At 42.1% G+C, this 16,031-nt stretch overlaps 1 protein-coding gene across 1 annotated transcript in view; it reads left to right on the top strand.

The window, feature by feature from the left end:
- Window positions 1-9,017, top strand: part of micall2a (mical-like 2a) — a 95,586-nt gene extending 86,569 nt beyond the window's left edge. The window contains exons 13-15 of the mRNA XM_060840792.1: window positions 320-434; window positions 5,723-5,769; window positions 6,476-9,017. Coding sequence (XP_060696775.1) covers window positions 320-434; window positions 5,723-5,769; window positions 6,476-6,573 — 260 coding nt within the window. The 3' untranslated portion in view covers window positions 6,574-9,017. The remainder of the gene's footprint in view (window positions 1-319; window positions 435-5,722; window positions 5,770-6,475) is intronic.
- The last annotated feature ends 7,014 nt before the right edge of the window (window positions 9,018-16,031 follow it).

A 16,031-nucleotide genomic window follows, 5' to 3' on the forward strand; every position in this document is an offset into this window, starting at 1 on the left:
GTTCTTGTGCAACATTATAGAAAAATCGTACTTTAGAAACAATGCTTAAAATGTTGGCGATGTATTCACGTTATAGCCAACACACATTTTAAAAATAAATGCATTAGAAACAGTTTATCAATCATGTTACAGCAAATTTGGGTTAACGGAATGCATGATATAGCAGAGCGACCTACATACATAAGATGTTTAATGTATTAAAATGGCCCAAGGCCTTTCACAGGAGTATGACTGAAGTAAAATTGATCCCAAGCCATGTATGGAATTATGAGGACAGCTGACCAAAAGTTTTCTGTGTTCCCATGTGTTGCCATTACAGAAGACAGTAAAACCGAGCGAGATCGACTTCGTGAAAAGGAGCTGTTGGAAGAGCTACTAAGAACAGTGGAGGGCAGGAATGAAATCATTGATGGATTGGATGAAGACAGAGTGAGGTATGAGATGTGCAATCCAGTTTTACTGCGTGGCTGTCTGAGTTTCTGTGGAGAGCTTGTTTCGTGAGGGGTGGGTCCTGGGGAGTGTCCAACTTTTCCCTTTGTGCCATAATTGGGAAGAGCAGAAATATTAGCATCAAGAATAAGATCTGCTGCTATGGTGAATCTTCCACTTTGTAACTGATAACAATGCCACCACATCCCCAATCTATTCGAGCTCCAGAATGGTCTCTGATAGTATCTAGATCCTGATCTAAACTATTTAATCCAACAACCTTTTCTATTATATATCACATAGCTCTTATTACCTTTGCAGTCGAAAAATTTCCAACTCCCTCATTTTGTCTTCTAAACTTTGTGTTTTGACCCTTCGCTATGATGTTGATTTTAGGGGATTCATGATCATGGTTACCTAATATAGGCAATTGATGATTTGTAGGTAAAAACAATGACTGCAGATGCTGGAAACCAGATTCTGGATTAGTGGTGCTGGAAGAGCACAGCAGTTCAGGCAGCATCTGAGGAGCAGTAAAATTATAGCAATTTCCTGATAGTTTACTGAGTTTGTTAAGCAGCAATTTAGAGATGATGCATTAATTAATGAGATTAGGGAAGTGACAACTGTGACAATTGGGGATGGTCCACTGATTCCAGAGGATAAACAGGTTGTCAAGTGCGGAATGATTTGATCTTGTTAAAGTGGTAGGGGCAGCATCCTGCTGTCCAGCCAAAGTGTCAGAGAATTCTTCCCTTGGTCTTTCTTGATTTCTTCTGGTCCATCTTCCATCTGGAGAAGACAGCCAGGACAGCCCAATGAGATCTCCTCAATGAGAGCTCCCTGAAGGGACTGCCTTTCTGCCCCAAGCTTAATTGTTAGATCATATTTGTGGGCCAGGAAGTTTATGTTGTGTCAATCAATTGTCTGAAGATTTTTGGCCTATGGCCATGGAACCACTACTCGTTATGTCAGCTGACCACTGTCCCTTTTCCCATCTCCATTTGAAGCTTAGTTTTCATTCTAAGGCTGAAACCATCTAATTTTCCAAAACAAAACCATAATACGAGAGTACGTTTGCCACCAGGTAAATTGTTGACGCTAGTTCAATGCACGTTGTAACCTCTGTGTTTCTTCTTAATTCTCCCATTTTGTTTTCCTATTTTGGAAATTTGGAAAGTTAATTGCTGCTGTAATAGCTGTTACATGAAATCCCATCCCACATAGACACTACGAGTATTCAGTTTTTAAGGGACCCTAATTTCCAATAATGAGCAATTTGGATTCAACCTTATCTCATAATCAGCAAAACTTACACAAGGATCAGGTGGAAATCTCATTGGTACAACTGAAGAGCAAGTACACCTCAAGTGGTCTGAATGGCCTCCATTCTCACTGTAATGTCTCTATGATTTCAGCTGACCTTAAAGTCTTTCTTTCCTACTCCTCCCTCCCCACAAAGATTTAATACATCTTGAATCATCTCAAAGGTCTGTGTGTCAATACAGGGCCAAGTTTACAAAGAGTGAACTGGATTACAGGGAATAATGCCCTCTAGGTCTTTGTCCCTCCTCACGATGAGACTTGACTGCTTAGTGCCAATACTGAGCACATTTAAACTCCTCTTAATTCATATGAATGTTGACCAGGGAAAACAACTGGGGATCCTCCGAGAAAATGTCAGAGGAGAATTTCAAAGCTTCAAGCTGCCAACTCAGAGATGAGAGGGTTTAGTCATCAATGAACGAACCACTTTAATAGAAGATTTGGTTTTGTCCAACAGTTTGAATTTTAGCTAAACTGTTCATGGCGTAGTATTTTGCACTGAACTCTGCTGTCCAATCACAGCAAACAGAGGAATAGTTAAGTGTGTGCCATCTGTCACCCTGTGTCTGCCATGTGGATGATTGCCATCCTGGCAATCTGTCGTACTGCCACTCACTGCTGCCTGCAAGTGCACAGCTGATCTAAAGAGAAATTCCCATGTGAAATAAACTCAGTGAATGCCCCCTTTTTAATTCTGTGGAAGCTTCATTGTATTGTCCATGGTGCCCATCTGCCCTGTATCAGGTTCCTGCTCTCATCGATTTCTTGCTAACATCAGGGAGGAGTAACATTGAAGACTCTGTGCGTTGTCTGGAAGACAGGGTGCCAGGAAAATTAAGTGGCTGCTTCCCTAACAACTTGTTTTATCAGGCAGCTTTAACACCATAACATGTACTTCCCAGGAATGTATTCAGGCAGAAATTGACATCAAGGAGCTATCAAAAGGGGTAACCAGGGGGTCAGTCAAACACATCGGCTTTAAAGAAGGAAGAAAAAGGCAGAGAGGTTTAGGGAGGAAACTCCAGAGTTTAGGACTTGCACATCTGGAAGCACAACAGTAGTGGTGAATTGATTGTAAAAGGGATATGCATGATGTGAATAATTGACTGATTGCAGAGATTCTGAAGGCAGTAGGGAGTTACAGAAATAGGGAGGGGCCAGACCATGCAAAGCCAACTTGAACTCCCAGATGAAAATTTTAAAATAGTGTTGTCAGTCTGGAGGTCTTTTGTAGGTCATTGAGTATTGGAGTGATGAGGAACAGGACGAGGTGTGTTACACCATAGGCACGAGAGTTAGGAATGTGCTAAACTTTATAGATCGTCTAAAGTTGGAAAAATAAAATCTGTGGGCAACCATTTCCCTTTCAGTTCACTACAGGCAACTCTCAGTGGTATCGCAGGTCACTTCCTTTTAATTTGAATAATTTAGTTGATCATCCATGAGTGAATAAAATAAAAGTTATCTCTGTTTGTTACTAGTGGTTACTCCTGGTGGCTATGGAAGGTACCTGGAAGAAAGAGAGGAGAAATTACTTTCAAACCTTATTGATCACAGTCAGGGGCTTGGAGGTTCATGGCTGCCCTTTCAGCAGTATGGTGGCTGAGATTTACTCTCAGGAATGCTGCAGTGCACCACACCATGAGGATTGTGAGCTTGGTTTGTGCCCAGTGTTTTCTAGACTGTGAACTTCTGCTTTCAAATGTGATGAAATGAAGAAGTTTGCATTCTCTTCAACTCAATAGTCAGCGACAGTCCGTGAGGAGCGAGATTTAGTCTTGATCGCTGAGGAGTTAAAAACCCACTGCACTGGGAAACAGTTTTACAGTCTAACTTCATTCAAAAGCTGCACAATTAATATTTCACTGCTGACTTGTGGGATGAACTAAGCCACACAATTTAAATATAGATATGCTGATCAATTAGCTTAAGATGCAAGAATCTTGAATGTAGTTGCTAGTTTAACAAGCCACTGTAAAATTATTTTGGGAGCTGCTTATTATCTAGCTATCAAATCAGTCTGGAGCTTTTGGAGAGACCAGCTCACGTTGATTGACTGCTGCAATTGATTTGACTAAAAAGTGAACTATTAAATAGATTACTGTCAAATTGATGTAGAAATTGTGACAAATTGTTATTTACTTTTTAAGTAATCTGTATTGAATATTGACACCTGCAATTATAATACACGACTGTAATCTATTTACTTGTTCAGATCCAATAAGTTTGTTTGTCATTTAAAACATAAGATGAGACCTGTTAAAGGACACCAATGTAAATTAGCTGGCAATAGAACCGAGGTGACGTAAGGATTTTATTTGCTTTACCTAGTTTGTTGTTGTGATCTGGAAAAGACTGTCTGAAAGGATGGTGGAGGCAGATTTAATAACTTTTAAAATTTAGTGTGTGTGTGTGCATATGTATATGCAGGGGATAAGGTTATGAGGCTTTGGGGAATGAAAAAGGAAGTGGCTTGAATTGGATAATTCATTCATGCTTTCTTCCTCTGCTGTGAGAGTCTATAAAAAGGTGGTGGCTTGGTTAAATCTAGCAGCAAAATGGAATGCAAAAAAAGTTCTCTAATCATTATCCTGGGTTTGCAATAAAATTGAATGGGATTGAAGATAGTCGCAAAACTATATGGAAACACAGAGGCTAGGAGGAAGAGTAGGCCATTCAGTCCTTCTAACCTGTTCTACCATTGAACAAAATCATGGCCAATGTTCCATCTCAATGCAAATTTATCTCTTCCTACCCATAGCCCTTGATGCCCTTAGAATCTTGAAATGTATCCAGCTCATTCTTGAATATATGTAGTGACTTGCCCTCCACAGCCTTCTGGGGTAAAGAATACCAAAGGTTCACTACCCTTTCTCGGAAGAAACCTTTCCTCATCTCAGTCCTAAATGGTCTACTCTGCACTAGTTTGTCAAGCCCTGTTGGAATTTTATGTTTCAATGAGATCGCCTCTCATCCTTACAAACTGTAATTAACACAGGCCAGTTGAATCAATCTCTCCTCATAGGATAGTGCCCTATATCAGCATGGTGAATCTCCCTCTATGGAAGGATATTCTTTCTGAGGCAGGGGGACCAAAGCTGCACTCAGCGCTCCAGGTATGTCCTCACCAAAGCCCTGTGTAACTGCAGAGAGATAACATCACTTCTGAACTCCAATCCCCAATGGAGGCCAGAATACCATTAACTTTCTTAACTGCTTGCTATAACTGCTACTGGTTTACAAGGTCACTGAGATCCCTTTGCACATACACATTTCTCTATTTATCAGTTTTAAATTATACCCTGTCTTTCTGTTTTCACATTGAGCCACACCGTACTGCACCTGCCATGTGTTTCCCCATTCACTCACCTTGTCAAAACCACCTTGAAGCCTCCTTGGATCATCCACACAACTCAGAATCCTGCCTAGTTTTGTGTCAACAGCAAACTAGGAATAGTTACATTTGGTTCCGTCATCCAGGTCATTTATTTACATATGTACCCAAGCACCCATCCTGTGGTGCCACACTAATCATTGCCTGCCACTTGGAAGAAGACCCACAAATGGTGCTACATGTCACCTGAGTGTGAAGGTACACCCAAGGATCTGAGAATGATCGACAAAACAGAAGAGGCAGAAAGAGGAATGTTAGAGGAACATTGTCAGGCAAACATTGACATAGAAGGATGTGAGGACTGCAGATGCTGAAGATCAGAGTCGAAAAGTGTTGGCACTGGAAAAGCACAGCAAGTCAGGCAGCATCCAAGGAGCAGGAGAGTCGATGCTTTGGGCATCACATGAAGGGCTTATGCCTTAAATATCAACCCTTCTGCTCCTCAGATGCTGCCTAAACATTGACACAGAGCCAAGTAAGGAGAAGCTACGGTAGGCAACCAGAAATGTTTGTCAAAGTAATAGGCTTTGTTGATAAGCCAGACTAACTCTATGACATATTCTCCCATTACAGAGAAATGGAAGAAGACCAGATGATGGAAGCCATGATTAAAAGGATGGGTAGGAATAAAAACATTTAAATTTTTTTTTATAACAACTAAAGTAGTACTGTATTTCATACTCTTCTGCTTTCCATATTTTCACTAATGTCCTTTCGGGAAGGAAACTGCCATCCTTACCTGGTGTGACCTACGTGTCACTGTAGATCTGTAGCAATGTGGTTGTCACTTAACTTTCCTTTGGGCAATAAGAGGTGGACTGAAAATGTGTTGCTGGAAAAGCGCAGCAGGTCAGGCAGCATCCAAGGAACAGGAAATTCGACGTTTCGGGCATAAGCCCTTCATCAGGTTCCTGATGAAGGGCTTATGCCCGAAACGTCGAATTTCCTGTTCCTTGGATGCTGCCTGACCTGCTGTGCTTTTCCAGCAACACATTTTCAGCTCTGATCTCCAGCATCTGCAGACCTCACTTTTTCCAATAAGAGGTGGGCAATAAATGCTGACCTGGCTAACAATGCCCTCATCCTGTGAATAAATTAAAAACAATCTCTTCTTCCCCACTTTCCAAACCTCTTTCCTTCTTATTCCTACTTTCTTTCCCTTTCACCCCTTCTCTCCTTCCTACCCATTTTACCCCTCTGGAAACCACGTCCCTTTGGTTTTCTCATCCTCTTTTCTCTTTGCCCCATTCCCCCTTCTCTCCATTTCATCTTCTCCCTCCCTGTCCCTCCACCTCTCACTCTGTCTGTTTCTTTTCTCACTGACAGACATGAACAAGGACACAGAACAAGACTTGAAGAAGAGGAACAAATTCAATCTACTTAAGTTTCTGAAGGGACTTGCAGCCAAACCAAAGGGAAAATAACCATGTGCTGGTATCTTCAGAAATGGCCATGTACTCTAGGCAGTGACTTTTCTCAGTGCCAAGCTGCTACTGACTTGTAATCAAAGGCAACTCTCTCAAATGCTTATGTGGCATTAACCTTGTTCTCTGAATAAAGGAAGCTCTTTGTGCTGGACTTGTGCAGCAGGATGTTTCCTGTTACTATGGAACTCTGTGGCAAAAAAAAACAACCAGCAGTAACAAAATCCCCTACTTTGCTAATGTGCTTGGAAAGATGAGGAGTGAACCAGCGTTGGGTGGGTGTCGTCCTCCTCTAAGCTCCAAGGGTTTGGACATAACCTTTACTTTATAAAGGGAGATGCGGTCATGTCATTGGATGGTGTCTACAACAACAAAGATTTTCAATTATATAGCATCTGCCACACAGCAGAGCTTTCTGACAGTGCTTTTCAGGAACATTGCCAGGCAAAAGTTGACACTGAGCCAAGTATGGAATAGCCTTGGCAAGTGACCAGAAATGTTGGTCAAAGTAATAGGTTTTGAGGATGAGCCAGAGGTGGGGAGATTTAGAAAGTGAATTCCAGAGTTTAGAATCTAGGCAGTGGCAGTCATGACCATGTTGAGTTGGAGGAGGGCAGTGTTAATGTTCAGACACCTCAATATCTTGTCTCAATCCAAAGAATTGACGGGGAAAGCCCAAGAGCATTATATTTGTAAGAATGAATGGATATGATGCTCAGTAATCTACCTAAATGATTGGGATCTATGCTTCCTTGGTTAAAGTCTTTTTGCAATATTTTATGCTAACTTACTCTACTCCAAAGCATCTGTAGTAGTATGTACTCTCACCAGTCAAATGGGCAGACTTGAGATGCACTCCATGACTTCTTTCAATGTTAATCTATAATTGCCAGATAGGTATTGATGTTCATTCATTATATCATTCATTGTCCCCCAATACCTGTACAGTCCTTCTCTCTCCCTCCACCCTTTTGGATCAGTTTAATTTCCGTTCTGAGTGTTACCATTGATTAGGTTGTGCTCTGAGCAGCCTTTGCCCTGTTTTTCTGTTCATGGGAAAGCTGATTAGGGGAAGTGGACAGTGTCTGTTTGTTGTGAGGGATGGGAAGGTTCATTGGACGATCAAAGCACTGAGCAACAGCTCTGCATCACAGTCGGGACTATTTGCAAAATTCATCTTCAAAAACACTGCTTGAGGTAATGGGTTGCGGTCTCCTCAGACTTCAATCTTTGCAATTTTACACCAGTTGGGTGCATATTTGGGAGAAAAAAGGGAGAAGATTTTGGATTCAATTGGTAAAATATTTGGGGTGAATTGTGTCCTTCATTTTGTGGAATTTCATTAATACTTTTCAGCTTTCTTTATGTTGCATTGTTTCCTATACCATTTCATCATGTTGTACTGTTCTGTAAGGCAAGTTCTGTTGAGAAAGAAAGACTTGGATTTGCACACTGTCTTTCACAATCTCTGGAAGTCCCAAAGGGTTTTACAACCATTGAAGAATGTTTTGAGGTTTACTCATCTTTTTTAATGTGGGAAATTCAGCAAATTTCCATGAACGGCAATTAAATAAATAACAGACAATCTGTTTTAGTGATGTTGGTTGAGGAACAAGGATTGGACAGAGCCACACTGCTGCAGTTTTGGAACAGTGCCATGAGATCTTTGATATCAAAGGACAAAGAGGGCTTTTGTTTAATATCTCATCTGAAAGACTACATCTCTGTTAGCCTCTACTATTGGACAAAGTGTTGGCACCAAGCTATAGGAGATAAGAGGACAGGCAGCCACAAGTTTTGCCAGAAAGACAGGTTTTGAGCAACATTCTGAAAGGAGAAAAGAGAGGCAGAAGGGCTTCAGGAGGGACTTCCCAGCTTAGATGGCGATAGACACAAACTGCAATGATGGACAAAGAAAGTGGTTTCAGATGAAGGAACACTGAAAAACAAGTGTAGGGCTGAGAAAAATTACAGAGATGAGGAGAGGCAAGGCTTGGAAGGACTTAAACTTTTGCAAACTTGCAGTTACTTACCCCCTGTTGTGGTCCAGAACTGAAGACATTTGGTATAGGTAGTGGGTCACTGGGTAGAATGGAGGGGGGAGAATGGAGTTGTGAAGTAGAGTAACTAGGAGTAATAGAAAGCTACCTCGAGAGAGCATTGGTGTTTGTAACTGAGATATGAATTTTCCTAATGGAGCAGTACAAATATGATAGATGATATGGTTTAATCAAGTTCCAATGGTACTACCTTTGAGATTTGACCAGTGTTATGGTAGCTAATTCTTACCCATCACAGACTAGGTACTAATGTCAAATTACTAAGAAATTGTGGCATATTAAATATGATAGACTTCAGTATCAGGGTGAGGGGAAATAAAGCATGTGTTTCATAAGTATACACTGCTGGAAATAAAAATAATTTCAAATCTGTGACATAATTTTCATTGGAATAAATATTGATATTTCAAACAACTGAAAAAATGTAAAAGATGTTGGTCTAAATTGTACAGTTGTCATTTTTCACAGTAATTGTCTTGCTATCGTTAGTTTCTGTTGAATTTATGTTTACACTTGAATTCAGTCCAGATTCTGATCTCCATGTATTCATAACAATGTGACATTTCCAAGGAATCCAGATCCATGCTTACAAACACTATCATTTCTCCTCTCAGTCATTCTAACTGAATTTCTCTCAACCAATGCTAATAGCAACTTTTGTTTATTTGCCTTTTAGCCAACTTGGAGTTGCATAAAATGAATCTGTTTGGGAATTAGGCTTCAATCAGTCTGCTTTGCATTATATCCAGTTTCAAAACAAATTCTCTCGGGTTATATTTCAGGCACATTGTGAGATTTGGATGAGATTATTGAAACATTATTTCAGAAAAACATGAAACACCCTATAACACAACTCATGTCGAATCAAGAGACTAAATAGTGCTTATAGGAATCAGTAAACAAGAAGCAGCTTTTGGTTTATAAGGTCAAATTGCTCAATTATAGTGTCAGCAGCAAGAGTTTGTGTAAGGGTGAGCTAAATTCTGTTGTAAAGTCCCCATTTAATGTCCAGGAAGACTGCCTCCCATTTTCTTTTCTTACAAAACTGCTTACCACCCAACCTTCCTTTCTGTTTCCTGTTTTAGCTGATATTGTTAACCTGCTCCCTTTTCAAATCTGCCATCATCACTGTTTACTTAAAGAAAATCAACCCTCATTTCCTCTGTCCTTGCAAACTCTGGTCCTATCTCTGATCTAACTTGGCTCTCAAGTGCCTAAATGTTTTGCTAGCTTTCAAATCTGGCACCGACTTACCCAGCTCTCCATGCTTAAGCCACTTTGACTGAAATTCTGCCCCTGCTATTGAAACTGTTCTTAAAGTTCTGGATGTAAGTTTGCTCGTTGAGCTGGAAGGATCATTTTCAGACGTTTCGTCACCATACTAGGTAACATCATCAGTGAGTGTCTGGTGAAGCTTGACCGGAGGGCTAATGATGATGTTACCTGGTATGGTGACAAAACGTCTGAAAATGAACCTACCAGCTCAGTGAGCAAACTTATATCCAGAACCCCAACCTGAGCTACAAATCTTCTCAAAACTCGTGCTCTTAAAGTTACAATTAAGTCTGACAAAAGTAAACTTTCATTCTTCATGTTACTCACCTTGTCTGCAACTTTTGCTACAGTTGACAATGCCAGTCCACTCTCCAGCAGTGTCAGGCTGCTCTCACCTGATTCCATTCATATTGATCTAAGAGAGTCAATTGCATGGTTTTCTCTTCCTGTTCTCTCACCATTAGTTGAGGACTCTAGGTCTGTACTTGATGGAGTTTAGAAGGATGGTGGGTGGGGGGGGCGATCTAATTGAAACTTAAAGAATACTGAGAGGCCTAGATAGAGTGGACATGGAGAAGATGTTTCCACTTTTAGAAGGGACTAGGATATGAAGGCACAGCCTCAGAGTGAAGGGACAACCCTTTAGAACTGAGATGAGGAATTTCTTCAGCCAGGAGGTGGTGAATCGGTGGAGCTTATTGCCACAGAGGGGTGTTGAGAACAAGTCATTGAGTACCTTCAAGACAGAGATAGATAGATTCTTGATTAGTAAGGGGATCAAAAGTTATGGGGAGAAGGCAGGAGAATGGGATTGAGAAGCATATCAACTATGATTGAATGTCAGAGCAGATTGGATAGGCTGAATGGCCTAATTGAGCTCCTATATCTTATATCCTATGGTCAACGTGTATCCAGGTACCTCACATTTACGATTACCCCTCGCAACATCACCTGAAAGCACAGCGTTAATTTTCACGTGTAGACTGATAATACCCAGTTGCACACTATCCCTACTTTCTCCACTCCTTCATTAACACTACATATTCAGGTGGATTTTCTGACATCCAGTACTGGATTTGCAGAAATTTCCTCCTTATTAAACATCAGGAAGACAGAAGCCAATGGTTTTTAACCCCTTGTTGAAAGTCTTGATTGCTAGCTCATGACTTCAGCTGTTGCACAGGCGTCTGAACCAGTCTGTTTGTAGGCTTAGTGTTATATTTGACTCTGGGATGTGATTCCAACATATTTGTGCCATCACTATGACCACTGATTTTCACTTCCATTTCTTTGCCACTGTCTCAGCTGATATGCTGCTCAAATCTTCATTCCATTGCTGGCCAGTTTCCCACAATCTACCCTCCATGAACTGGAGGTCATTCCTGACCGCCACTGCGTGTGTCCTTAAGTACACTCAGTCCTGTTCACCTATCGTTCCTGTGTTTGCTGACTCACATTAATCTGACTGTTGAGCATGGCCAGATTTTGAAACTTCTATCCTTGTTTATAAACCTTTCCATAATTTTGCCCTCTTCTACCCATGTAATATCTCCAGGGCCATTACCCTACGAGACACCTGCGCTCATCCAATCCTGCTGTCTTGAGTGTCCTCAGCTTTAATCACTTTATCTTTGGTCGCTGTGCCTTCAGTTACATGGGCCTTGACTCTGCAATTCTCTCACGAAACCTCTAAGCCGCTCCCTTTCTCTCTTTAAGACAATCCTCAAAATCTACTTTTTTTGGTCAACATTTTGGCCATCTGCTATAACATTTCCTTTTGTGACTCAGTATTTAATTTAGCTCCAGAGCACAATTTTATTATATTGAGGAATATATATAAACTATTTTTGTTGAAAGGAAGAATTTGAATTTGTGTAGCACCTATCAAGACTTCAGAGTGGTTTATAGCCATTCTTGAAGTTTAGTCATTGGTCTGATGTAAGCAAAATGGAAGCCGATTTGTACACAGCAAAATCCCCAAAAAGATGTGACAATGATCAGATGATCTGTTTCATGGTGTTGGTTGAGGATTATATATTGACCAGGAAACTAGGTGAACATCTTCAAGTTCGTATTATAGAATCTCTGGCAACCAGTGCAGAGAGAAGATGGGGCCTTGCTTTAGACCATATCCAAAAGACAGAAACTGTGACCGTGCAGCAGTCCTTCAGTAGTGTACCAGAGTATCAACCTGGATTAAGCATTTGAATGAAACCCACAAGCTTTTTGAGTCATTCACATTTTTGAGTCACTGGCTCGATGAAGCCAGCATTTATTGCCCAGAATGCAGTTAAGAGAACCATGTTGCTGTGTGACTGGAGTCACGTGGATGAAACCAGGCAAAGATAGGAGATTAGTGAACCAGATGGGTGTTCCCCCACTCCCCCCAAGAAATGGCAACGGTTTCACAGTTATTATGAGACTCACATTGAATTCTAATTCCACCATCTGCCATGGCAGGATTCAAACCTGAGTCCCCAGGTCGCTGGGTTAATAGTCTGATGATAATATCAGGAGGACATCCCCTCTCTTTCTGATTCAGAGCCAAGAGTGTGATCAACTCAGCTACAGCGAATACTGCTATAGCTCTGATATCAATCCTTCAGAAATCTAGGACTTGCATCTAAGTAATAGTTGAGTGGTATTATCATCAGGCTATTAACCCAGAGACCCAGGTAATGTTCTGGGCAGCTGGGTTCAAATCTTGCCATGGCAGGTGGTGGAATTAGAATTTAATAATAATCCAATTTGTTAATGATTTAATGATGACCATGAATCCATTGTTAATTGTCAGGAAAACCACAGCTGGTTCACTAATGTCCTTTCGGGAAGGAAAGTGTCATTCTTACCTGGTCTGGCCTACATGTGATTCCAGATCCACTGCAATGTGGTTGACTCCTAACTGCCCTCTGGGTAATTAGGGATGGCCCATCAGGTGACACCTACATCTATGAAAGAAAACTGCAGAATTGTTTGACTTCTGTCAGGTATGAGAGACCATCTGTCTCTATCTCCCTCTCACATTTTGATTCAATACTACAGCTTATCTGAGATTGACTTGGGTGATTGTTCTCAATTGATCCCTCCCTCCAACTGTCCCTTCTCATTCCTTAGGGGTGATCATCTCTTTCACTCCTCTTCCTTCGATTCAACCCAAACATCCACCTCTCCTGCCACCCCACCCTCTCTTCCTGCCACCCCACCCTCTCTCTTCCCCTCTCCTCCTGCCACCCCAACCTCTCTCTTCCCCCTCCTGCTACCCCTAACCTCTCTCTTCCCCCTCCTCCTGCCCTACCCTCTCTCTTCCAGCCACCCCATCTCTCCTCCCCTCGTCCTGTCATCCCTAACCTCTCTCTTCCCCCTCCTCCTACCCTACCCTCTCTCTTCCCCTCACCTCCTGCCACTCCTCCTCTTTCTCCACTTGTCTCCTGCCATCCCTAATCTCTGTCCCTTCCCCCACCTCCCTCCTCTCCCCTTTCTCTCTCCTCCTCTCTTTTTTCCTTCTCTCCCACTCCCCTGGTGAAGTCAACCCAGGTTGTGGTGAAACACTTTCTGACCACAGGATTTAGCACTGTGGAATTTTCCAGGCTGACTCTGATGAATGAATTTATTTCTTTTGCACATTTCTTGTTTTAGATTACATTAGATTCCCTACAGTGTGGAAACAGGCCCTTCAGCCCAACAAGTCCACACCGACTTTCCAAAGAGCAATCCACCCAGACCCATTTCCCTCTGACCAATGTACCTAACACTATGGGCAATTTAGCATAGCCAATTCACCTAACCTGAACATCTTTGAACTGTGGGAGGAAACCCACACAGACATAGGAAGAATGTGCAAACTCCACACAGTCAGTTGCCCGAGGCGGGAATTGAACCTGGGACCCTGGTGCTGTGAGGCAGCAGTGCTAACCACTGAGCCACCTTACTGCCCCCAAAAACAAAAAAAAATTCTTGTTGAGAGTATAGTACACTTTGATCCACAACTCTTATGGACTGGAGATCATCATTGTGATTGCCGTGACACTGATGGTATGGCAACAGTGTAAGTTAGGAACACCCCTGTTGAGAGGCTAAAAAGGAAAACCAATATTAACAACTTGTTATAAGACAGCTGGGCTTATAGAATTGGAAAGGAGATAAGAGGCCCCTGTGGGCATCCAAAGGAGGCATTGACTTCTTTAGTCAATGAGCTGAAGAATCTGTTGGGATTGATGAAGTCCTCAGGGACGGAGGGAACTGAAGGGTACGATAGCAACATTTCAATAGCCCACATCTGCTTTCATTTCTTAAAACCTAAGCCTCTATCGAAGCAAAGCACCACCAGCAGATGGAGACAGTGCCTACATCTGCCATCCCTATTGAATTGGGGCTTGCCAGATGAAAATTTAATGAATATTTTTGATGCTGAATGGGAGAAGGAAGATGTACTTTGTCGGCTGAGTTTCCAGGTCACGTGGCTGGGACAGTGATTGCTGTGGATGGTGAATGTCGTGCTGTAGGATGCTTCTCGCCCCCTTGTGGACAACATCCTGGATAGTGCACAAGGCTTGCAAAACCCACAGGGATGATATGCAACTTTTGTCCATTCAACTTTTCTCAGTCCTAAAATCTTCACTTTTTTGAAGGTTCCATTATTTAATTCATCTGCATGAAATAAGGTGATGAAGGACTGGTACAGGGAACGCTGACGTAGTGGTAATGTCAGTGGTCTAGAGTCGAGAGTGTGGCACTGGAAAAGCACAGCAGGCCAGGCAGCATCCGAAGGGCAGGAGAATTGATGTATTGGGCAAAGGCCCTTCATCAGGAATCCGAAGACCCAGGCTTAGCCGACATTGATTCAAATTTCACCATGGCAGCAGGTGGAATTCAAATGCAGTTGATAAACCTGAAACACAACCGTGCCCTCAGTAACGGACATTGGTGATAGCCAACCTTGTTCACTAATATCCTGCAGAGAAAGAGCACTTTATTGTGGCCTGGTCCTGTGAGTCTAGCCTCACAATACTGTGGTTGACTCTGAAATAACCTAGGAAGCTGGTCAGTTGTATCAAACAATTATAAAGTCTAAAAGGAATGAATCAGATGAACCACCAAGCTTCGATCAAGGCACTGAAAATGACAATAAAACCCAGCCCTCCCTGCTGACCCTGCAAAGTTTTCCTTACTAACATCTGGGAGCTCAGGCTAACAGGGGTGAAGGGCTGTCCTGCAGACTAGTCAAGTAACAGCCTAACCTAGTCATCCTCCTGTAATCATCCCTCATAGACAATGACTAGTTGGGGGAGGCAATGGACTAGTGGTATTATTGATAGACTATTAATCTGGAGATTCTGTCGATGTTCTGGGGTCTCAGGTCCTCCTCCTCAACACCCCTCACAGTCAAGATGTGAAATTTAAATTCAATAACTAATCTGGAATTAAGAGTCTAATGATAACCATTGTCGAATGTCAGAAAATCCCATCTGGTTCATTAATGTCCTTTAGAGAAGGAAACTGTTGTCCTTATTTGGTCTGCCCTACATGTGACTCCAGAGCCATGACTATGTTGTTGACTTTTAACTGCAACTTAAGCTTGGGCAATAAAGTCTGGCTTAGTCCATGAAGCCTCCATCCTATGAATGAATGAATTAATAAGAGAATGTCCCAGATACCACTGGGTGTAAGAATGTTCGTGCTTACTGTGGTGGCAGCACCATGGTACACAGTCAAGAGGGAGTATTCTGGGAGCCCTTCACATTGAGTTTGGACACTTGAAGTCTCGTGATAGAAGATCAGAGGGTACAAAAACCTCCTGCCACTATCCTGAGGTGAAGAATCAGTTCTGTTTTGTTGAACACTTGCAACAGGCACTATGGTGTTAAGGACACAGAATGTACTCTGGATGAGTACTTTGATATCTGTCATCATGTGCATCATCATGCACATTGGTAGAGTCAAAAAGGACACAGCTGCTGGACTGGGCATGTGGTGAGGGAACCCAAAAGAGGAAGAAATCCACTTCACCTCCTCCTCTTCAATCAAGCTGCACACTGACACTCATTTTCAGTTCTGCCATGACGAATCAACTCCTGATGTCATGACAGTCTTGGATCAAACATGGAGAAACGAGCTGAACACCAG

This window comes from Hemiscyllium ocellatum, chromosome 20, assembly GCF_020745735.1.
Source record: "Hemiscyllium ocellatum isolate sHemOce1 chromosome 20, sHemOce1.pat.X.cur, whole genome shotgun sequence".
NCBI classification, from domain to species: domain Eukaryota; kingdom Metazoa; phylum Chordata; class Chondrichthyes; order Orectolobiformes; family Hemiscylliidae; genus Hemiscyllium; species Hemiscyllium ocellatum.